General features: G+C 41.4%; 2 protein-coding genes across 12 annotated transcripts in view; one reads left to right on the top strand and one right to left on the bottom strand.

The window, feature by feature from the left end:
• TSPAN5 (tetraspanin 5) overlaps nucleotides 1–9,389 on the top strand; it is a 121,177-nt gene extending 111,788 nt beyond the window's left edge. For all 7 annotated transcript variants that reach the window (XM_030564412.1, XM_030564409.1, XM_030564405.1 and 4 more), the window contains 3 exons: nucleotides 2,802–2,849; nucleotides 3,000–3,116; nucleotides 3,872–9,389. In XM_030564412.1, the coding sequence (XP_030420272.1) occupies nucleotides 2,802–2,849; nucleotides 3,000–3,116; nucleotides 3,872–3,937 (231 nt within the window). In that variant the 3' untranslated portion in view covers nucleotides 3,938–9,389. The remainder of the gene's footprint in view (nucleotides 1–2,801; nucleotides 2,850–2,999; nucleotides 3,117–3,871) is intronic.
• Nucleotides 9,390–18,436: 9,047 nt separating this feature from the next.
• RAP1GDS1 (Rap1 GTPase-GDP dissociation stimulator 1) overlaps nucleotides 18,437–24,551 on the bottom strand; it is a 177,254-nt gene continuing 171,139 nt past the window's right edge. For all 5 annotated transcript variants that reach the window (XM_030564400.1, XM_030564402.1, XM_030564401.1 and 2 more), the window contains 3 exons: nucleotides 24,323–24,449; nucleotides 22,739–22,867; nucleotides 18,437–18,737 (listed from right to left, as the gene is read on the bottom strand). In XM_030564400.1, coding sequence (XP_030420260.1) covers nucleotides 18,610–18,737; nucleotides 22,739–22,867; nucleotides 24,323–24,449 — 384 coding nt within the window. In that variant the 3' untranslated portion in view covers nucleotides 18,437–18,609. The remainder of the gene's footprint in view (nucleotides 18,738–22,738; nucleotides 22,868–24,322; nucleotides 24,450–24,551) is intronic.

Here is a 24,551-nt window from a genome sequence, read left to right as displayed (position 1 = left end):
CCCCTTCTGGGGAGAGTGCAAGTCTTCCTGGCTGGAAGAATTCAGAGTCTTGCTGCACCTACTCACTAGCAGCTTCTCTGCTTCTCTCACTCCCCCCCCTGCTTCCCTGCCAGGGAGGGTTTAAAAAGGTCCCCAGCAATCGGGGCCAGCTGAACCTAATTAGTTCCCTGGCAACCCCTGTTCCAGCTGAACCTTATTCCTCCATGGCTGTCTCCCCTCAATGAATAGGGAGAGGCCTTTTAGCCCCTCTGGGACTAATTACTATCCCTCCTTTGGTAGCTATTTGTCCTGGGTTTGCCACACCACCCTCTGACAAACAAAGGCTAGGGATACCATTCCTTACCCATCTTGGCTAATAGCCATTAATGTACTTAACTTCCATGAACATATCTAGTTCTCTCTTAAACCCTGGTTATAGTCCCAGCCTTCACAACCTCCTCAGGCAAGGAGTTCCACAGGATGACTGTGCACTGTGTGAAGAAGAACTTCCTTTTGTTTGTTTTAAACCAGCTGCCCATTAATTTCATTTGGTGACCCCTAGTTCTTATATTATGGGAACAAGTAAATAACTTTTCCATATTCACTTTCTCCACATCACTCATGATTTTATACACCTCTATCATATCCCCCCTTAATCTCCTCTTTTCCAAGCTGAAAAGTCCTAGTCTCTTTAATCTCTCCTCATATGGGACCTGTTCCAAACCCTTAATCATTTTTGTTGCCCTTCTCTGAACCTTTTCTAATGCCAATATATCTTTTTTGAGATGAGACCACATCTGTGTGCAGTATTCAAGATGTAGGCACACCATGGATTTATATAGGGGCAATAAGATATTCTCTGTCTTATTCTCAATCCCTTTTTAAATGATTCCTAGCATCCTGTTCACCTTTTTGTCTACTGTTGCACACTGTGTGGATGTCTTCAGAGAACTATCCACGATGACTCCACAATCTCTTTCCTGATTAGTTGTAGCAAAATTAGCCCATCATATTGTATGTATAATTGGGGTTAGTTTTTTCCAATGTGCATTACTTTACATTTGTCCACCTTACATTTCATTTACCATTTTGTTGCCCAATCACTTAGTTTTGTGAGATCTTTTTGAAGTTCTTCAGTCTACTTTGGTCTTAACTATCTCGAGCAGTTTAGCATCATCTGCAAACTTTTCCACTTCACTGTTTACCTCTTTCTCCAGATCATTTATGAATAAGTTGAATAGGATTGGTCTAGGACTGACCTTTGGGGAACACCACTAGTTACCCCTCTCCATTCTGAAAATTTACCATTTATTCCTACCCTTTGTTCCCTGTCTTTTAACCAGTTCTCAATCCATGAAAGGATCTTCCCTCTTATCCCATGACAACTTAATTTATGAAAGGGCCTTCGGTGAAGGACCTTGTCAAAGGCATTCTGGAAATCTAAGTACACTATGTCCACTGGACTCCCCTTGTCAACATGTTTGTTGACCTCTTCAGAGAACTCTTATAGATTAGTAACACATGATTTCCCTTTACAGAAACCATATTGACTTTTGTCCAACAATGTATGTTCTTCTATATGTCTGACAATTTTATTCTTTACTGTTGTTTCAGCTAATTTGGCCGGTACTGACGTTAGACTTACCGGTCTGTAATTGCCGGGTTCATCTCTAGAGCCTTTTTTAAATATTGGCATTACATTAGCTATCTTCCAGTCATTGGGTACAGAAGCTGATTTAAAGGACAAGTTACAAGTCATAGTTAATAGTTCCGCAGTTTAACATTTGAATTCTTTCAGAACTCTTGGGTGAATGCCATCTGGTCCCAGTGACTTGTTACTGTTAAGTTTATCAATTATTTCCAAAATCTCCTCTAATGACACTTCAATTTGTGACAATTCCTCAGATTTGTCACCTACAAAGGCCGGCTCAGGTTTGGGAATCTCACTAACATCCTCAGCCGTGAAGACTGAAGTAGTAGCAATCATGATTGAGTTTCGGTATTGAGAAACCTGTGACTGCATTCCAGAGGTGACGCTGGCAGTAGAGAGTCCCAGAATGGCTGCTGCATTGTAATCTTTCTTATTAGGGTGATGTTTTTCTTCAGATTAATTTACTAAGGGTCTAGAGTGCGTGCAGAGATTGGGTTGCGTGGGATGGGGCAGGCTTTGTTCCATGGGTCTGCTTCTCCTCATAGCACCAGAAAGTCTGTGTATGTGGAGTAAAGACAGTCTCAGAAAAATAGGCTAGAAGTGCTGCCGTGGGATACTACTCACTGAGAAATACCCTTTAGAATAGTTTGTACTTCCTTCTGTGCACTCCAGAGCTCTCAAGTGAGGGACAGTACAGTAGGAGAATAGCAAGTGACTCCTTCTCATGGGTATCATAATCTCCTGTGAAAGGGAGAGGTGACAGAAAAACACAGCGTATCTCTCTCTTCTCTTCCCCTGGCCTTTGAGGGAGAAGCATAATCTGTCTCTTGGGCTTATAAAATAGTTTTGTAGAGCAAACTTGTTTCCTTTGGAATGGACCAGATTGTACCAAGTGACCACTCCACTCCATCCCCTCTTCACATGACCCAGGATGAACTCTGAACTAAACTTGCCCTGTGCTTGGTGTATTTTTCAGGGACAAAGTATGAACATTTCCTGCAGAAAGTTATTTTATTTAAATAGAAGGATCATTCCCCAGTTCGTCTTCATCTCCACAGAACATCTGTGTCCGGGACGTGCGGTTTATCACAGGCTGAGGAGAGAAAATGTTGTGGGAGTCCCTTGTTATTGGAAGCACTTCTCCTCACTGCCTTTCTTTTTTCTCCCTTAGGAAGATGTCATTAACACTCAGTGTGGCTACGATGCCAGGCAAAAACCTGTAAGTGGGTTTTTTTAGTGGTTTTTTTTTTTTTTTTTAAATCATACCTGATTTTGTAAGGATCTGAGTAACTTTGGGCAAGCAGGTTATAGGATTGGAGGTAAAGGTTGAGCTAATTATCTGTGTTTTCATCCCTCTTCTCCTTTGCAGGAGGTTGATCAGCAGATTGTTATCTACACTAAAGGTTGCGTCCCCCAGTTTGAGAAATGGCTGCAGGACAATCTTACTATAGTTGCTGGCATCTTCATTGGGATTGCATTGTTGCAGGTAAAGCACACATTCCTCATAAAGAAGTTACTGAGGAAAAAAGCAGAGCAGGGAAATGCTCAACAAGAGAGCTGGAAATTAGGCTGTTTCATTGTTTAATAACCTTGAATTAGTGGTTTTCAGTAAGGGCTAACTGGTGAGTTAATGGCTGAGACTTCATTTGTGTTAAAGGATATTTTATGTTTGTCCATAGAAGGGTGTTTGTCCGACTGCCCTCAACTCAACTCTGCACTTTGTCAGACTGGGGGTGGGCATAGGGTTGCCAGGCCTCCAGGATTATCCTAGAGTCTCCACAAATTAAAGATTAATCTTCAATTAAAGATTATGTCGTGTGATGAAACCTCCAGGAGCATGTCCAGGCAAAACTGGCAGTCTTGGGGGGAAGGAGGTGGGGGGAAGGATTTCAAAGATTGTATGGAGGCCTTATTTCTGACCTTATCTAGACAGGCTGCCAAAAAAAATCACTTTTTAAATTGCTAGTGGGAAGAAATTCTAGTACAGTCTCTGACTTCAGATTAAAGACACCCTGTTGATTTAGAATCCAGTCCATTTCAGACAAAAAATGAACTTAAAGGAGTTTGTTTTTACATTTGTTCCTACGGCTCCTCTGCCAACTTCTGTAATGTTTTTACAATTGCATTTCTCAAATTTCTTTCTCCTGTTGCTGTGTCTAAGTCCCACACCACCCAGGAAAACTGACTGTATCCAAAGAACTGTCAAATGCATCCAGTAAACGAACTGTCATCTTTTTCCAGATATTCGGGATATGCTTAGCCCAGAACCTGGTTAGTGACATTGAGGCTGTCAGAGCCAGCTGGTAAAACTGCTGAAATAACTGGCACAAGACACTGGACAACTGAAAACCTCCAAAACCTCCAGTGTGTCACTCTGACACCAAGCTGTATGGACATGGGTGACAGGGAAGCCTTCTTTCCCAAGCGGTCTCAAGTCTACGCTGCTGGTATTGCAATGAACCCTTGTTCTTTGGGGTTGGCTAATGGGTGAGCTGTTTAAAATCTGCTGCTCACTGACAGTTTTTTGTTTTTTTTTTAAATCACCAAGAAGCTGTTGAGCCATGAATCTCTACTGTATCCTTCTGAATAACAGGTGGACACTCTCTTTTTTTTAATTGGTGTGTGTCAATGGGACGGAGTTGCATTGTGGTGTGTGGATATGCTGTTTATTCTCCGTGTCACAAGCTCTTTGGTAGCTGCCAAACGTTCCTGAAAAGGTTTCTTTCTTCAGTACATGCTGAAGGAACCATCTTCTTGTTTTCCACAGCTAAACATAACTGCAGATCTTTCTGAAACTAAACCCATCAAACAGAAAATAACTTTCCACTCATCAATTGTACGTTTCAAGAAATTGTTTTAAAAACAAGGAAAAACTTTTATACAAGCGCTTCCAGACTTTGTCTGTAATAATATGTGGTTGGAATCAGCAAGATTTGAAGGGATAACTTTCTAAATTTGCCAGCATCTTTCTCCAAGCAAGAATGGGACATATATGGGAGCATGAGGTTTGGGGGGCTCAGGTATATAATGTTAAAAAGAGAATGAAATATATGTTAACTTAAAAAAAAAGTCATGAAGTCCATACCCAAATACCCTGGCTGTATCCATTGATTCTCTGGAATTTGGCATAACCTGATGTATTTGGGGCTGTCACTAATATTAGTGCTTTGTTGTAATTGTACAAAATTTCTTTTAAGATGTTTCCTTGATCCTTTGCTAGCTTAAGCTTTGCTTTTCTTTCTTTCTTTCATTTTTGTTTTTTAATTTTTCCGACCTGCATGAGCTATGGAATTAGAATCTGAGAAACTTTGTTTTTAAATCCCTGCATATGTTTCAGTAGGCTTCTAATCCAAATTTACTTATTTATTGGTAGATGCACTTGATTATGCAAAGTTCCTATCCCCTTGTCTTGGAAGGGGGAAAGGAGGACAGCTTTGCTACAGTAAATGCTTCCCTAGAGTCAGCAGTTTTTCATTTGCTTATCTGTGTGTGTGTTTCCCATCTTGCCTCTCTCTGTCTAAATACAACAAAATGCTTTCTTGAACCAATAGAATAAAAGGATATTTTTAAGCAAGAAGAGTGTATTGGGACCAACCAAGAGACTTTTGGTCGTTTAGAAATGGAAGAAGCGGTAGAACTTGGACTACAGCACAAGTATTGGGAAGCAAGGTAGATCAAACTCCAGCTAGGTGTCTGTGATCCGCTTTTATTTCAGTAATGGTGTGATCATGCACCTGACACTAACTTGGGTAGCCAAGGCACTTGGTATACATTTAGCTTGTCTTAGGCCCTGCATAGTGTCTACGGGCCCAATCCTGCTGGGGCTGACTGCCCTCATCTCTCGCTTCCCTCAAGAAATAGTTGCGGTTGCTGGGCATCTATCAGGAGGTGTGCACGCACCATTCAGGACTGGCCCAAAGTGTCCCCTAAGATGGATAAGATAAGAGCAGAAAAAGTGAACACACGTGGATGCCATTTTCTTTCAAATCAGTACACTGACCTCCCTTGTGAGAGATGCAACGTATGAGTGTATATACACTTACACATGCTTTCTTTCTGCATTCTGGTTGTGTGGAGACAACTTGCATTTCTACCCCCAAAGGCTGGCAATATGCACCATTATTCAATGGCTTGGAAGAGCTGAGCAGTGCAATTGCACTCTTGTGTTTTATTTGTTTTCTCAATCTCCAGTAAGCTCCACCTGGCCTGTAGCTGGCAGCATCCACACCCTTTGGCGTGTGCGGTTAAAGACCAATGGCAACTTCAAAGGACTTTTTTTAAACTTTGAATGTGTTTATAGTATATTATCCTTAATGAAGTTGGTTCAGTCTCATCAGTGTGTTATGTTTTTCTTAGCCACTCCTCTTAGCTTGGGGAGCTATTGTTCATTTCCCCTCAAGGGAACACAATATTTTGCCTGATGGCAACAGAATGGAAAGATCATTGGAGCTAAAGATGCTACCGCTCTGTTTGTTTGTAAAATGATGTGGTGTGGAGAGATCAGGGAAGCAGCATTCAGGAATTACACCCCTCCCTCTTTCCCCCTACTGAGAGCACTGATAGCGAACCAGCACTTTGGTTTAAAAAGTCCACATGACAGAATCCTGGTTGCCACTGATCTTCGTTGCTACTGTTTCTGCTGCTATAGGCTTCTGAAGACAACTTCCATTCCTCTACTTGAATTTCTACAGTAGTACTGTAACTGACTTTTGTCTTCTCCTGCTGGTTCTTGTAGTTTCTTTCTCCTATTGCAAAATCACAATTCTGGGAGATGCCAGCAGCAGAGTATTGTGCTGAAAGGAAGGGAATTGCTTTTAAAAATGGCGAGGCTTTGTTCTCATGACTTTCAGGTGCATATGCAGAAAATGTACAAAGTTTCCTCTAGGTACCTGAGTGACTGCTGTTTGAAGAACCACTAAAGAACAGTCTTTGTTTTTCTACTAGCCTTTTGTTGCTGCGAATACTAATCCTGCTGTTTTAAGATGATTTTGTTGTTGTGTTTTCCCTTCCCATTTTTTCAGTCATTTGTAGTCAAGCCACATTGAATGTTCAGAACCAGCTTTCTATGTTGCATGTTCAAACCCCACGTGTGTATGCAGGGAATGTGTAATAGTGGCTACAACTACACTGCAAGATCGGGGTGTGAATGTGATATCCCTGCTTGTGTACAAGTACTTATGCTAACGTCCAGTTAGCATGACTATAAACAGCAGCATAGGTAACAGCTACTGCAACCACACTGGTATTTATACTCCTGCTAGCTGGATGATAGCTAGTGCAAGCATGTCTGCATGATCCGGGGAATTCCTCCTCCTCCCTCTCCCTCCCCCCCCCCCTTGCTTTCAGTGGAGATATAACCTAGAGTGTCCACTTCCAGTTGGAATTTAGGTGGGCAGTTTGGAAAGTCAAGCGAGGCCTTGGCACCTGATCTATTTTACACAGAACTGACCAAATACAAACAATATTTCTGCTGGAAAGTTCCATTAAATCTTCAGGTGGGTCACAAATAGACCATGAATTTTGGCAAAACAGGATTACCTTCCAACAGGGTCTTGTTAAAGCAATAAGATACAGTAGGTATTGTATTTCTGGGCAATTTCTAGCATGCCTCAGATGGTAGTATTAGGTGCAAGTCTGAAGGCCTTTTAACCAGCCACAAAGTGCAGTAGCTGCTCCAGAATATGTTGCCAGTCAGCATTCTGGTAGCCTCTTATGGAGTGAAATGTTTGCATGTGCTAGGTGTTATATGCGTGGCTATGGTATTAGTTGACAGCTGATCTGAAAGCTTGAGCTGTGTCCAGAGTTCTAAAGCCATTTCAGAGTTCAGATACACACTCTCACTCTGGTTGATGTAACCTCTAATCACTCTGCCCAATTTCTTAGGCCCTTTTTTTGTTAGAGTGCCCTCTTTTTAAAATAATAATAATTTGCGAAGTCTTACATGACCAAATTTCTGTGTTTTAGCCTGTGCTTTTCTCTTGTTAGTTTGAGACCCATAATCTCGACTGTGGCTCTTGGAGTTTGAAGTGGTGGAGACTGTTGCTTACATGTTCTCTGTCCTCTAAACCTTCTCCTCCACCTTTCCTTTCATAGAGATGGTAATTGTAGTGAATCAAGAGGCAGAACCTGGTTTGGTAGGTTCTGGTGTGTAAATACTATTTGAAATGTAAATAGTGGCATGCAAATGAAATGGTTCTTGCACCTGCTATTCATCATAAATATGTATTTATACTCATGACAGATATACAATGTGAGAGTTGCTGATCAAAATTAAACTGAATGGTCACTTAAGAAGCTTTACATAGCCATAGGTTTCAGCCAGGAATGCTTTAATTGCCTGCCATCTAGTGTCTGCCATGTAGAACTACAGCTGGCCTATGTTTTATGAAGGTGGAGCAGCCTACCATTTTTGCTTTGGTTAGTTGAGGAACGTTCTTCCTGTGCTGCCTGCTTAGGATCTGAAAAGGTATTGACTGTAAAATCAATAGGGGTGACATTCAACCCTGGCTGAACTCACGGGGAGCTGACATCTCTTATGCCAGGACTAAATTTGGTGCTAGGTCTTGATTTGGTGTGGTCCTGAAAATGAACCTGCATCTTCACTTCTTTAGAAATGTCCTGGATAGAATTGATTCCAGCTACCAAAGACAAATAAGAGAACCTCTGAATGCAAACCTTGGGGTCCATTCTCGCTCCTTGCTATGCGTATACTTTTTTGGATTAATGCTAATCACACATCCAATCCACATTGCATTGAAAGGAGACTTGATCTTAGTGTGTTTAAAGCACAATGCAGGTTCCCAACCCTCATGCCCTCCTTTTTGTCTGCCAAAATTATTGCATATGTTAATTTGAGTCTCATTAACCCAGTAGGCTGAAGTTGTCTAAACCAGGCCACTGCTGGTAAGTTTTGTTTTCTCAGTAAGAGCCATTTAGCTGCCAACCTTTAATGCTTAGAAAGAAAATAGTTCACATCTCTAATAATATGCAGTATAAAAAGTTATTGTGACTTGTGATACACACCAACCTGCTAATCAACAGTGTAACATCATTAGTCTTTTTTGTTTTGCAGTATGAATGTCGGCAACAAGCTCCATCCATATGTCTCCATATGCATTCTGTGTGCATAGTAGAGATGGGCCTGAACAAAAACCATGATCTGATCCTCCCAAACTTTGGGGAGATTAGGATCTGGGCCCAAACTTTGTGACACAGTCCTCTCTCTGGTATGTAACACCAATCCAGTTCAAGGAGAATCTCTGTCCTCAAATCATTGTAGGGTACAATGAAGGTTATTCATTGTATTTACCTTTGTGTAACATTTCTTTTTATCTGAATGTATTCTCTTGTGTTTCTTTTTTGTTTTTTTAAATTTGTGAGATGCAAAATTGATTGTAAAAGCCAATTACACTTACTGACTGAAAGTATTGCTTTAACAGAACTGCATGCTGGTAGAGCTTTAGTTGTCTGTTTTCCAACTGGTCATCTTGGAAGAAATGCATAGTTCAGCTGCATATGTATTGCTTATATTTGTCATCATTAGCATTAGACTGTGGTGATTTCAAAGGATGTAACTGGACTATACTTCAGAAGTTAACACAACTTCTTGGTAACTCATTTTAAGCTATTGAAAGTGGTCTTGATCATGCTATTTGTGTTTTTTAATAGGTGCATTTTTAGGAATGTTTTAATAGTTGTGCAGTATTCTGTATTTACTTGAAGTAAATCATTTTATATGCAATTTGTTAGATAATTACAATTTTATAAATAAAATTGTGTGAAGTATTACCTGGTGAATGTTTACTTTTCTTTCAGTGCTTCACTCTAAAGGTAGAAATATACGTTTAGCTCCCAAACCTATCTGTTATCACTTGGACATTTCATCCTAAAATGTACATAGATTACGTTTTCATTCTGCCTGGAGATGCTGTTAAATGAAATAATGGCTGGTGTAAGCAAAAGATCATTCAAACACCAGGAATCCCCACATCTACTCTGATGTGAACTGTGGTCGAAACTGGTAGCTAAATAACTTAGCTGTGTTGAGGATATGAGACTGCTTGTTTTATCTATTTCCAACTATAATCTGTTACTTTTCAAGTCCCAGAGGATACAATTTATCACAGCAGTTGAAACTTCAGCCTAATTATTTTAGTGATGTTTTTAGTGTTCAAAAGTCACTTATCTGGTAGTTCAGAGAGGGGAGAGCATGGAGGAAACCTAATGATTCACCATGACAATTTTGGTAGAGGGCAGGTGGATACCTTGGCCTTTCTGAGAGTAGCAATTAAGTCTTTAAATGCTTCACAGACAACCATACAGAACAGCTAGTTTTAGTGCTAAAATGTAAATGAGCTAAGGTTACAGCTGTGCTATATTCTTGATTGTTTTCATTGTTCTTGTGAATATTTTCATATAAATTTGATTAAAAAAAACTGCATAAAGATTTGTGAAATACTGTCCAGTGCAAAGTCCCTAAAATCTATGATCTAATCAAATTCTGCATTAATTTCACAACTGAACTCGAGTATAAGTAATCTCATTAATTTTGAAGTGTATAATTGCTTAAAACATGGTGGGGGAGGGGAGGGGAGAGGGGAGGAAAGAGGGGAATTTCAAAAGCATCTGCAGTCATTAGGTGTACTCCCATTTTAGCCTTGGTCGTTATCACTTGCAGATAAATTGAACTGTTTTCCCCTGGAGTGGAAAAAATGCTTATGTCCATCTTGGCAGCATTTGTGTCTGGCTTTGTTAGTAGTGCATATACCAGCGATTCCCAAACTGTGGGTCATGATTCCAAATGGGGTCATGCCATCAGCAGATGATCATGGTAATCTCTAGTTTGTAGTGAATTCCATTTTGCTCTGCACAGCCTGACCTCACACAAACAATGTGTGAGAGGTCACACTGCAAAGAATGCCATTTTGTAGACCAGTGGGTGTCCTCTGTGCAATGTGACCTTACATGTATGGTTCGTGCAAGGTCATGCTGTGCAGAGGATGTCATTTTACTGTACAAAATGGTGTCCTCCATGCAGTGTGACCTCGCAGATATGATGCATGTAAGGTCACACCATGTGGAGGATGCCACTTTGTTCTTCTAAATGGCGTACTCCATGCCATCTGGGGTCCCAGGAGGAAATAATTCAGTAAAATGTGGTTGTGCTGGCAAAAAGTTTGGGAACTACTGGCATACATAGTTCTCGTTAAATATGAAGTTTAGCTGTAGTCGGTGGGGGCTGGGGGGCAAAGGTTTATTCCCAGGTTCATCAAGAAATGGCAAAACCAAGAAATCCAGTTTCTGAAACTCCCTGAAGAGGGCGAATTCTGCCTGAACAGAGGATCCAGGTGAGTTATGCCACATTACTATGACTGGAATTCTTGCAACAACCTTTGGCTTGTACAGGTGACAAGTTACAATGCAGGTATTAATGGCCTTTTCTGATTGTATTACGAGCATAGAAGGAAAATTTATTCTGCCTTGAATATCTGCTACTGACACGTCAGGTTGTAGAAATCTGAGTTTATACTGAGCTTACTTTAGATTGTTCCCCTTGGGGATGTATGAAGGATATATATATTAGTTTCTAGAATGTATTCTTTTACTTTTGAGTCTGAAACATCTTTGGACACCCAGTAAACCCCATTTCTTCTTTTGACTTGTTTTTGTATTTAATTCTTCCAATTCAGAGATGACAATGCTGATTTTTGAAACACAGGCCAGAGCATTGTTGTTTACAGCCAATTTCACTGCTAAGCTGAGACCCCAAGGGCCATATTTTAACCCAGCCTCTACATTTGTGGTCCACCATTTGTGCAGTAGTTGTCTGTCAAATGCCATTTGTGTATACAGTTGTCTTCACACATGCAAATAGTTGTGCTTGCAAAATGGTAAATTCAAATGTTGAGGCCATTTAAATATATGAGTGCTAAGATTTTGGTGAGAGCTTTGGGTGAGGGTGCTTTTTGCCCCTTTTAAGTTTTAGTCAATAGAAAAAACATCATGGTTTCATCCCATGATGCAGCGAGGGATGTGTTTACAGCAACTTTAATCTAAATTAGACTCTTTTCTAGGAGACCACAAGCTCCTCTGTGTGTTTGTTTTCTGTAAATCATCATCATGCATCTATAATACTATGGACATATTATAATAAAACCATGTAAGTTAAAGCCGTAGACCTAGGGCAAGACTTGGCTAATTAAGTTCTGATGAATTATTTCTAACTTAATACTGATGAGTATTACTGATGGGGCCTCTGCTGCAGGACATGTTGAGATGGAAGAAAGTGCATTTGACATCCTGACTTTGTCAAAATGTAGGTAAAAAATTGCAGTTTTTAAAAACAAACATTTTAAATTTCCATGTTTTCAGAGCAGAATGTCATCAATAGTGGAGGCGCAATTGGTTGCTGCCATTTGCCCTTGTGTGATAATATTTCACCATTAGTCAGGGACCAGCTTTTCATTATGGACCAGGAAGGTGCCTTTACAGTGTCAGGTAGGTGACGAGGCACATGGACATGAAGTTACTGATTTCAGAGCACTGTTGCTGCATGAAGGATTTACCTGTTTTATTGGACCCTTTCTGTTAATCATGGGACTTACTCAAACACAGATTTATAGATTTCTTTTTAAGGCTAGAAGGGACAATTACAATCATCTAGTTTGACGTGCATAACAGAGGCCATAGAACTTCACCCAATTCCTGCATCAACTTGTGGTTCAATTGAAGTGAATCTTTTTAGAAAAACATATTGCCTACTGGTGTTTTAACATGTGATGGGCATGTGTGATCGTAGCACAACTTGTTTTATTACTTAGTAATGGAGCTATTGGTATTATGTCTATTCTTTACTTTTCCATGATTAAGCTCCTTTGATAACTGTTGAAGTATACATTTAAAAAGCATGCATGCTGTTTCTGGCAGATGGCTGTGGCTAATAATTATCCATTTTCTGCATTGTTATTGTCTTTGGGATGGCATTTCTAAGTTCCTATGTCCATATTGCTGGATGGTGCAGCCTTCGTGGTCTGAATGAAACTCCTCAGGTTATATTTTTATTTAAACAAATTATATCCACTAGAGTCTGTGGCTTAATGCAATGCTTTGTACACAAATTTAATTAGCAAAAAAATCTAGTGCTCCCTTTTTTTTTTTTAACCTTAAATATCTGCCACCAGGAAAAACTTAAGGGGCTGAGCTTTTCACAGTGAAATATCTTGTACAAGGCCAGGCTGATAAGATACGTGAAACTCTTTGTTCAAATGTTAGCAGATGTGTTTTTGCTGAGGCTGATGATCTGTGAGACAGTAAATCTGGTCTACATCTGTATGACCATTACAAGTCAAATGCAGTAGCTTGATACCATCTGCTCCTCCTAACCTTCTGAGTATGGCAGCTACAGCTCCTTTCAGCTTAGTTTGCACTAGGTGGCAAGCAGTGAGATGTCTGACACTACAAGCATAAAAATAACCCGAGCAGTACAGGTTACAAGCTTTATTTGGATGTTATCTATCAATCAAACTTCACTCCAACAGTTTGAACTCATTTGACTTCAGCAAAATAGATAAAGTGAAATGTAAAAGGATAGTCAAATGCATTCCAGAAAATACACAGATCTGTGCAAGAAATATAGTTTTCCTCATTACTGGAGGCTCTTAGACTAAATGATTCGATAGCAACAAAAAGTACTTGGGTATGTAGAAATGTGAAAAAGTGGGATCCAGTCAAAACAGCAGAGGGTCCATTTCTGTATGCAGGGAGCCCTCCCTTTTTAACATTGTTATTAGAGTGCTATAGACCATCTAGTATTCTGAATGGATGACAATATCTACAGTTACATGAGGCCCTAAGGGATATAAATACGGAGGGGCATAAGTGAATCACTAACTGCTTACTTAAAGCACACCAGTACTTAGATTGCAAGCGCTTTGGGGCAGGGACTGTCTGTGTGTTTTCAGAACCTAGCACAATGGGGTCCCTGTTGTTGATTGTGGTTTCCAGGCACTACCGAAGTATTAAAAAAAATCAGTGACTGACTGGGATTAGGATGAAACTATTTTTTTATGGGTATGTTATTGTACAGTTGTCCACAATGGGTTTTTTTGTGTCTTCCACTGAAGCATCTAGGATTGGCTGCCAGTGTCTGAGACAAGGACATCGGACTACCTGGATCACTGACTTGATTTTGTATGAGAATTCATATCTCTTGTGTCATCAGTTTGACTCAGCTGTAGCGAAAAGTCATTACCATTTGCTGGCTGTTTGCTGGCCTACATGAAAGGAGGCCATCCAGTTCCTGGTAAATAGACTGAAGCTGCAAGGATGACACCCCCTTCTCTTCAAGGTGTTATTGAGCCAGAAAACTGGTATTTGGTTAAGTTGCTAGCGTGTTACAAATGTTACAAGAATAGCTCTGAGGCTCAGAAGCTTCTGGTGCTCAAGCCTGTGTGAACTGGCAACCTTACAGGAAACTAGTTAAAATTCTCTTATGCAGCATTTCTGCGCTTTATATGCTTCTCTCTAAACAGCTGCTGGAAGATGCTCTTTATAAATCTGTCTCCTGAAAAGCTTTTATATCTGACTGCCTTTAAAAGTTCTTACCTGATCCTTTCTTTTCTGCTAGCAGTGTCTCCCACAATTCCAATATGCATGGGCTATCCCAGTCCTGTGTCCAGACCAGAGGTGGTTCAAAACTGGAGCACTGCCTGTGCCCGCCATACTTCCTCTTCTCCAACTTGTTGCCACAGGATTCATTCCAAAGCTGTTTAATTCCAATGCCAAGCAAGTAACTATGCGCATGAGACTGTGTTTACATGGTGACTTATCCAAATAAAATATTGACCCTCAGTTGACAAGCCATCCTGGCTGGGTAGAGCTGTGGGAGATGCTGCTAGCAGAAAGGGAGTTATCAAGTAAGAAATTTTCCATTCTGCAGCCCAATGTCTCCCACAGTCCTGCTATGCTTGGGAAGCAGCAAGCAGTGAACAGGAGTTGGGAGGGTAGGAAAACAGAGAAGAAGGAGAGGGAAAAATGCCTCCCTTTCACAGGATTGCTCTAGAAGCAGAGTTATCACTGGTGCACCGCGTGCAGCATCTTCCTGCTGAAGGAGGCTGTGCTACAGTGTCTGATAAATGACCATGCTGCTGCTTTGCAGATCTCTGCAGTTGAAACACATGCTCTTTTGGCCTACACGGTTACAGCGGATCTTATGGAGTGTGCCTTGATTCCTTCTAGGCAGGAACGTCAGATGCCTTGCATGCCTCAACAATACACAGTTTGCTACATCTAGTAAGGGAGAGCTTGGAGACTGACACACAGGAGACAAGCAGGGCGCCAGACCTCCCTGTGGACTCTGTATGCTTGATGCAAACCTTTAGGTTCTCTTCTGACATCTAAAGTGTGGCACGGCTTCTCAATCGGTAGTTGTGGCTCTGGAGAGAAGAAAGGGAGAACAGTCTCCTGCGAGACATGAAAAGGGAGAGATCGCCTTTGGAAAGAACACTTTGGAAAGACCACCACCACCGTGTCATCATGAAACACACAGTAAGGTTCCTGCATAGATAAGTCTACAGATTCTGCAACTTGTCCTGCAGATGTGATTGCCACCAGAAAACAAGTTTTGATGGAAGGTAAAAATGGTGATACAGAAGTCAGGGATTCAAAAGGATGAGTTGTTAGGGCTTTCAGCACCACTGATGGATCCCATCTAGGAAAGATCAGTTTGACTGCGGGTCTGGCCAGTCTGAGTGCCTGAGGAACTTGGATACCTGAGGGTTCTTGACCAGGGAGCCTGAAGATCCTGCAAACAGTACACTACTGAGGACTGGCACCTAGTGCACAAAAGTGCTTAGCTGAAGTCCCTTATCCACTCCTCCTTGAAGGAAATGTAGAATGAATGGAATCCCAGAATCCTTTGGGTTTGTTCTGCGCTCTTGTCACCAAAGGCTGAATTTCATCCACATGGATGAGGAGGCTTAGTGTGGAAGTTCTCCTAGAAGAGAGCAAAGTGCCTATCATTTCTGAAGATAGGTTGAGCATGGCTAATCAATAGCAGGGCTGTTAGCTTAAGGCAGTCTGAGAATGGTGGAATGGAGTGATATAGTCCTTGGAAAAGGATGTCTGGCCTCCCCAGCAGCTGCAGGGCTGGTTCTGGCTGTAGGGTTCCGGCCCCCTCCATGATCTTAACCGCTTCTGCATGTAGAGCTGCACTCCTTGTCCATCCTTGTTTGTTTATGTATGCAACTGCTGCACTGTCGACTGGACCAGGACGTGACTTCCTTCTAGGTGGCTCTGGAATCTCACAAGAGCTAGTTCTTTTTCCCCCACTGAGAAATTTGAAACCATGTGCAGAAAGGTTGTATCTACTATAGAGATCTAACCTAAACAGGCCTTGAGGACAAGCCTAAGAGAAAATACTTTCTTGCTAAATCTTCTCCCAAGACAGCAATTTCCCTGCACTCATCCTTTGAGGAAGTGATCAGGGAGGAGTGGGAAACTCCTGAAAAAAGGGCAAAACATATTAGGAGGCACACACTGAGATTCTACATGCTCCAGGAACCAAAAAATGCCATCACTGATATGCCTAAAGTCGATGCTGCAGTAGCATCTCTAGGAAAGGATATGGTTAGTCCATCCGAAGGAGACTTCTTTCCCAAGGGTCCTACAGATAGGAAGGTGGAAGCCACCCTCAGAAGGCACTTTGATGCTTCCTCAGCCCCTCTCAGGCCAGTTGTTTTGCTTGAGACAGTGTCATGGCTAGAGGAGTTCCCTGAGGGCAGAAAACAAACCGAATAAATCTATACTTGAGAAAATCTCCCTTGCGACAACCTTCGTGGAAGATGCTTCAATTGATCCTATGCGGTTTTCTGTCAGGGCCAGAGCATCCAGCTCAATGGCCTGGGGACACACATGGCATTATCCCCAGGAAGCAGACATTTCAAGACATGTCCTGAGACAGGTCCTTGACTCCCTGTGATGGTGAACAGCCCAGGAAGATGTTTGTAGGGGTCTTTCCGTATGTTTGCCAGAACGGATGGTTGTCTCACCACCTCCACCACCATCTTGATGGGATGATGTACACATCTGCAACCCAGAATAGCATAGGGTATCTGGAGCCCTGGAGAAAGGAACCACAGCATCCATCTCTTGGACCTCAGGGTGATCCAACCTTTGTTACGTTTTGTCCATGTCCTTCTCAGAATCGGAGTCTGATAAGCTTTCCGTCCACAGCAGAGGAGGAAGTGTCTTGAGTCAGAGGATGAATACCTTTGGGGCTTTTTCTTAGCCTTTTTGTTTGAATTTTTTTGCATGTTTTGCAAGCCTGGCTTGCCCGGCTATGCCACGAGATGGGCCTTTTGTGGCTGGTCTTGTGCAAGGCCTAGAGCCTTTTGAAAATTTCTCTCTTGGAGTCCTCTCCCATAGGCTCTCACTCCTCCCAGGATGGGGATTCACTGCCAGAGTTTCCTGACTCAAGATGAAAGGGTGGGAAGGGGATGTGTGGGGGGCACCAAAACTGATCCTGGGCCCTGCTTTTTTCCCCAGAGCACTTACAATCAATTTCAGGGCTTTGGGCCAGGACCAGGTGCCCTGCTAGGGACTTATCCTTATGGTCCTGAATTGCTGATTGAGATCCTCCTCATCCTTAGAGCTTCTCCCAGTTTGGCTCTGTTTCCTGGTCAGGCTTTCCTGTGGTGGACTCACAGCTTGTTGGGGGCTAGAGGTCCCAATGTGCCTGTTTGACTAAAATCTCCATGCCCTGTCCATGAGGGTCAGCTGGTTGAGAACAGGTAGGGCATAATTTGCCTTCTGTGGATCCTGTTAAAAACCTCTTGCAGAGGGAACACTATTCGGGCTTCGCCCTGCTCTGCCATCCCTAAAAGAGGGCCGAGGAGCTCATCAGGGAGGCACGACAGTGCTGCTGAATACCCAGTCCAGGAGGAGGAGAAAATGAAGCTACTTGCTTCTTCCTGAAAATGAAAAAGGGCAATGGAAAGGTTGGGAGCAGAGAATGGTGATGGAGAGCTGCTGCAGAGGCAGAAGAGTTGGCGGCAAGCTGGAGCAAAGGGGGTAGGGCCAGCATAGGCTGTGCCGCAGCCTTGAATTGCCTCTGGAAGTGCACACAGGAGGTGTGTAGCAGAATTGTGGGAGATGCTGGGATGCAGAAAAGGATTGTACATTGGCATAAAGCTAGGGCCAACGCCCAAAATCACTTTACTAAGCCACAACATCCCCTGCAGAGTACACTCTAATGAGAAGGGGAGAAAAATGGATTTCAACAGTTTAAAATGGTATCCTTTGTATTTCTTCTTTAAACTGAAGACCTCGATTCCCTGAGTGTTAGGCCCATCACTAAAACGGGCTTCTCATCATGCATGGTATGGTCCTTTTTGTATTTAAATACAGAATTAATGACAAGCCAGAGGGTTAATTGTGAGAGCACTGGAATTTTTATTTGTTACCTCTAGGTACCATGAGTTTGACATTACTAGGCAAGACCAGTGAACGAGCAGCAATACATTCCATTCATACCTGTGTTTCCAAAGCACCAGAAATGGAGCTAGGTTTACTATCTAATCCTATAATCAATACTCTAGCTTGGACGTGCTGCCTCCTGTATTTGTCCCTAATTTAGCAGTACGTTATTATGCAGTTAGGGGTGTGAGGAAAGAGTCATCATGTAGTACTACTTTTACATCATTATAGGACTACAACATGCACATTCTACTCTGTGGCCCAAGCAACAAGAATACAAGTAGAACATTTATGGGTGGAGACTTGTTTCTGACAGATTTATGTTATCATCTATGGATTTTGGAAATCTTTTATTGGACAGGTACCTACAGCAGTTCATCAATTTGTGTGGGAACATTACATGCATGCACAAGTGATACAGTGGAAAACATAGCAGGAGCGGCAGCAGGACAGAAGACAAAGGTGAAATCCATGATGGAATGCTGTCTGGAAATGGGAGACCTTCCTCAGCTTTCTACTGCGAGTCTCTGCTCTGTTAGTGAGGCCTGCTGGGCAACAGTTTTATTCTCATGGCTGCGGAGTTTTGATACAACTTCTAGAAATGCCAGGTTCTGCACTTCCTTGTGAAGGGGTTCTGGAAAACAGAAGCAAGAAGGTTTCACACTCTGCAGTCTCAGACCATGTCTCTATGCACATACCTAAATTTTCTTGGGCTGCTAATGAGACACTCTTTCTTTATGTTCTGCTCTTGTACTCAAAACTAATTGAGGTGATTGAGCTAATGGAGCCCACATATAAAGCACGGACAAGCCTGAGTGGTGGTCAGAGAGGTAACAGTGCCTATTTTAGCAATAACCCAGAAGTGAAACACACACAGGCAGCACCACTTTTGAGTGCAGTGATATCTACAGAAATAACTCGAGGGTCTAATTTTGTAATGTGTTGAGGATCCACAGTTCTCACTGAATTCAGCTGGAGCGGTGGGGGCTCAGCCTTCATGAAATTCCACCCCCAGATGCCTTTCAATATGGTTACTGGTAGAAGAATGTATAGCCAGAACCTCTAGTCTTTAGAACTTGTTCCCTATACTGGTCTTACAAAGCCAGTGACCTCATCTTCAGGGCTCGCCATAAAGCTCATCTTTTGAAAAACAGCTCTGGCCTAAGAGAGAGAGAGGTAGGGGTGTGTGTGTGTGTGTGTGTGTGTTTCTTTACCTGACACTGCATCACTTGCTTATTGTTAATCTGCTTATTATAAGTGTGTTCATTTTCACTGATGCATTTACAAAACAAGTATCTGATGCATGGCCTGGTCCCTCTAAAATGGTGAGCATTTGTTTTCTTTTGCTTTAAGAAATTTGCATGGATTGCTTTGTACATTATTGGGTACATAATTTAGGGTGGGAAAAAAGTGATGCATGCCCATAGCACTGACTTGAATTGTTTTTCAAGTACATCATGAGTTTTGTTGAAACAGCTGGAGGCTCTATATTGTAGGCGCTGCATTTTTGAAAAAATGTGCTTCAGACTTTATTTATATGCAAGGTAGGAAATTCTAGTAGACTCCAAATCAGCAACAAGATCCAAATATATTTCTGCTTCCCCAGGTGCTGCCAATTAAACTGAGCCCTGGGCTGCTCATGAGAAATATGAACCTCTGTTTCAAATTAGCGAGGTTTCACACAAAGGATATGTGCTCCTTTTCCTTGTAGCAAATTTTCTGTGACATTTGTTTCCTGTTCACCTGCTTTCAATTATCTTGCACGTTTTACCCCCCTACTGTGTGACAGCAGAGCCAGTGCTGTGCATCTGAGAACTTTTGTACACTGTGAACAGTTTCAATTAAGCTGTTTTCTCTTCTGGGGTTATTCTACGGTATAAGCATTTTCTATCCTCCTACTTCCAGGATATAGCCATGTTTAAGCAGGTGTTACCAAATCAACTTTCAGCAACTTACTGAGTTACAATGGCAGAAAAGCTCTGTTTAGCCAGACTCTTAAGAGCCTCAGGGCCTTCACACACAGTGACTGTGTTAGGTTTGAATGCCCTGATTTTTTTTTCTGATCCTTTAAGTTACACTTTTTACATTTCCCATTGTCATCATTCTCTCCTCTTTTAACACTCTTGACTCCATTGCAACACCAGTTCCCAGCAGGCAAGAAATATTTATTTCACTGGTAATATGCAACTGCCAGCACAAAGATGTGAAATGTAATATCACTTCACTGTAACAAGTATAGTAACAACAGCTTCCATCGTAGAAACCAATTATAATGTCAATCCACTACTTCAGTGAGAGATACTTAGCCTCTATGGCCACTGCTGCTAAGAGTGTGCTTCCCAGCCTGGGGCGACAGATGTGCTAGCTCTGCTCAAGCTAAAGCACACTAAGAATAGCAGTGTGGATGTTGAGGCATGGGTAGTCACCCTAATATAAACCTGTCCACCCCCTTGGGCTGTATTTGGGTGGCTAGCCCGAGTGCTACCCATGCCATAAAATCCATGCTGTTATTTTTAGCACGCTAGCTTGAGCGGAGCTAGCACATCTTTCTACCTGCGCTGGAGGGCACTCTTGCAAGTGCAGTGTAGACATACCCTATAAAACCACAGGGCTTAGAAGCTACAGAAGTCTTAGCTGCAGATGTTTTCTATGTGGATATCATTTTAAAATAACTTCAAGAACCTCTTCACTCACTGGCAGAGAAAACATCACAACTTACAAGCATAAATATTCAATCTATATAGGGATTGGTGACATAAAAGGGAAGGACTTGGTCAGATGGGGAAGATGATATATTTGCAGTTAATAGCAGGCTTGAAGTCCTAGAGGAGGGCACCCCTCTAAGTATTAGTTAAGACTAAAACATCACATTTCCTTATTTTAGAGCAGGCGAGCGCTGCAGAAACAGAATCTTCTCTTCCTGGTGATAAGAACCATGGGAATGAAAAATGCAAACATGTGGCAAAAACTCTGGGGCATGCTGCAGGTAGCTCAAGGAATGCACAGAAGCTAAAGGGGCAAGTGGAAGATCAACAAACAGGTAAACAAAGCTCCTGAGAATTGCTCCAAAGACATTCATCTTGAGAGGGACTTGGAGAACCACTAACACCAAATGGATTAAAAATGTTGGAGTTCAACACAATAGTGTAAATTTCATTACTAAAGCTGGTGATAAGTGGGTCTATTATCCGTTCACTGACTCTAAATTCTGCACTTTACAAAGACCCTCTATATCCTGCCTTGTGCATATTGCTCTGAAGATCGCTCACCACCCCTGGAACCTTGCAGTAATATAGCAGGCATCATTAGCAAACACTACAGTAAAAACGGAAGACTTGATTACAAACATAAATTGCACCCATTTAAATCAATTTAGTTAAACTGATGCAAACCCTTGTGTAGACACTTTTAAATCATTTTTCACTTGGCCCATACTAATATAGTTTAATTGTGCAATTTTGTGTGTAGGAAAGACTTGAGCTCCTATTTTAATTTTAATCCCATTCTTTATCTTTTTAGCTGCTTGTAAATTTCTCAAATTCTGTTTGGGATGAAATTTGATCCCACCCTAAAATGCATTAGTTTTGGGAAACCTGAGTAAATGCAATCATTTTTTAATAGAGGAGGAATGAAATGCTCTCCCCAGATATTCCTACTTAAATTTTGTGTATCCCTTCCTCGAAAGGCTGAAGGCTAAAATTCCAAAAACTTTGGCTCATTACACAGTCTTCAAAACAATCCAAAGTTTGAAGGAAACTGGCTCAGTAATTTTAAAGTTCTGAATGTTTAAAGGTGTCCTGTTTACAAGGGATGTTAGAACAGGTTTTGTTCCTCTTTACACAGTGCCCTAGAGTAAAGTGGTTCAGAAAGTTGGCATGAGCAGTTAAGGCCTTTAGAGCACAGGGCTTTCCCCAGGGAGGGAATACCCCCCAGCAAAAAGAGCTGTGACTCAGGTACATTTTAAGTATTTTAGCAGTCCTTGTTTCTTTTATCACCTCTTTGTATTTTCTTTTTCCATTTTCAAGCACGTCCTGGTTTTTAATCTTATTTTTTTCTTTCTTTTTTTAAAATTTAAAACAAAAATAAGGAGATTCATTTGCGGGGGTGGGGTGGGGGAGAACCAACCCTAACTTTACTGTAGTGTTAAGAAAAACTAAATGTGCAAATGATAGGAACATGGAGTTAAAGGCAAATGCTAAGCTCCCTGCTATATGCTTGTGTATCTGCGCAGATACGCCAAAGTGCTGAGTGCCCCTGAGGTCCCACTGACGTCTGGAAATTAGGGAGAACTCAGCACCATGCAGGAGCTATAGTCTTGAGTTATTACTATTACATATTACTTATCATGCAAAAAATATACTTTAATATTATCCAGCACTGAGTTGTTATACAGCTTTCTGTACACATGGTAGAACTGATTTACTTCTCTCTCAACACTATAAATTAGGAGTGACTTCACCATAGTCAGTGGAGTTATGTCCACGTACAATCAGTGTGAGTGGAGAACTGGGCCGACTGTATGTAGTAGAGGCCCAGCATCCAAGCTGAAAACAGAAAGTTCAGTTTTTAAAGGTGGGGGTGGGGGTGAGGGGAAAAGCAAGGAGCAGAACAAAGCAACACCTTGTAAATACTCACCAGATCCCATGAGAGCACAGATCAACACCATGGAGTTGTATTTGATTTCTGGAGCACTCCTCTCATCTGAGAGCAGTCTGTGTAGAATCTGGACTAGTTTAGCATTTTCGAGATCCTTCTCAGCAGTGACTGCAATACAAATAAGTGAAAGTTGTAAATCCAAGAATATCATCTGTCATTTTTGATGCACAGTGTTTAGCCATGTATTGAAATATTTATCTCCTGCGCTGGTGCTGTGAAGTCTTCAAGAGTTGCCTGATATGAAATGAAACAAATATATACATATAATGGTACCTTGTGAAATGGTTTTATATTAAACTAAAATCCTGATGGAAAATCCACTCTGCATTCTGAATACTGAGAAGTCAACCCCTGCTAGCCTTCCTCAGTCAGAACTCTTGTTGACTAAATGCTTTCCAGACTTTTGAGGGAATAAAAACGGAGGGTGTGATCTTTGAAATCAAAAAGAACTCAGGGTGCTCAGCACCTGTTCAAGAGTGCTCAATACTTAGTAGGACCAGGCCTTGAGTAAGGAATACATGATTTGGGCAAAGTTTTACAGGGACACCATCAACTTCGTTTAGGCCCAAAATGTAATTGTTTGAAGACAAAAGGGAAGGGACTAAAAGACCAAAATGAATAAAGATATTTTTTTATTTTTTTTTCAATGTGATTAATTTATTTTTATATCTAACACTTCTTTGCAGTGTTTTGGAAGCAGAACACAACAGCACTCTGCTAGCGCATAAGAACAAGAGATGAAACTGAACGCAAAAGTAAGTAATGTTGACCCAACTAGTTCTATTGTCCAAGATGAGGGAAATACAAAGAGCAAGCGAGCAGGATAAATGGTGGAAAGAAAAATCAATTTTTAAAAATTCTTTCAACTTTAGCAAACTTGAAAGTGTTAGCGACACAGGACATATCAAAAATCTATTTTTGTTGCTGAAAAATTTAATAAAATCAGTAATAGTCATTATCTGAGCAGCACCCACCATTTCACTAACGTCCTCATGACTGCACCAGCAGCTAGCCAATGTCATATCTTGGCAGTTCTCACTAAACTGGTTTAGGATGTCTACATTCAAGTGTAGCCAGAACCAGGTGCTATTAAAAACCTTTCCCTAGATTAGCCTGCTGATGAGGCTAGAACAATTTTTTTAAATCACATGGTTGATAGTGTCTCCAGGCTGAAATGTAATTATAAATATGACATCCTAGGGTTCCATGCGTATCACCCCTGAGTCCCACAGCATCCTTATCATGTAAAAAGATTTTTCTAACTATTAGTCATTGATAACTCTATCTAGGATCTGAAAGTCATTCTTGGGCCTTTCTAGTTCACACATCATCACCTGTAATAAAGACACTGCAAGGCAAACTTGATCTGTACAGCCCCGTTTTTGCCTGTATATGGGTATGTTAACATAGATTCCCATGCTCATGAAAGCAAGTATCTTGTCAAACTGGTAGATTTCTGCAGCTCTACCCACGGAACTCACTTCTGCTTGGATTTTCCAGCCCTGAGCATCTTGAGCACAGACTAAAGGGAAAATAATGAGAGCTAACCATCAGGATACTCACCTAATTCTAATGCCGCTATTAGTGCCAGAGCAATAAGAGCTTCATTTTGCATTATTACATGTTCGCTAGTTGCCATGGTAGCTAAATGCTTGATGCCACCGCTCTGAACAATGGTCCTAATTACATCCTAAAATAAATAAGAATAACAGGACTGAAAAAAGTTTGCATTACACATTAACAGACTTGAATAATTTAGTTGTGATATATGCTGTAAGTACATGTGTGTATA

This window comes from Gopherus evgoodei, chromosome 5, assembly GCF_007399415.2.
Source record: "Gopherus evgoodei ecotype Sinaloan lineage chromosome 5, rGopEvg1_v1.p, whole genome shotgun sequence".
Lineage (NCBI taxonomy): Eukaryota > Metazoa > Chordata > Testudines > Testudinidae > Gopherus > Gopherus evgoodei.
The sequence above is the reverse complement of the archived record's forward strand: the minus strand, read 5'-3'. Positions and strand labels throughout refer to the sequence as shown.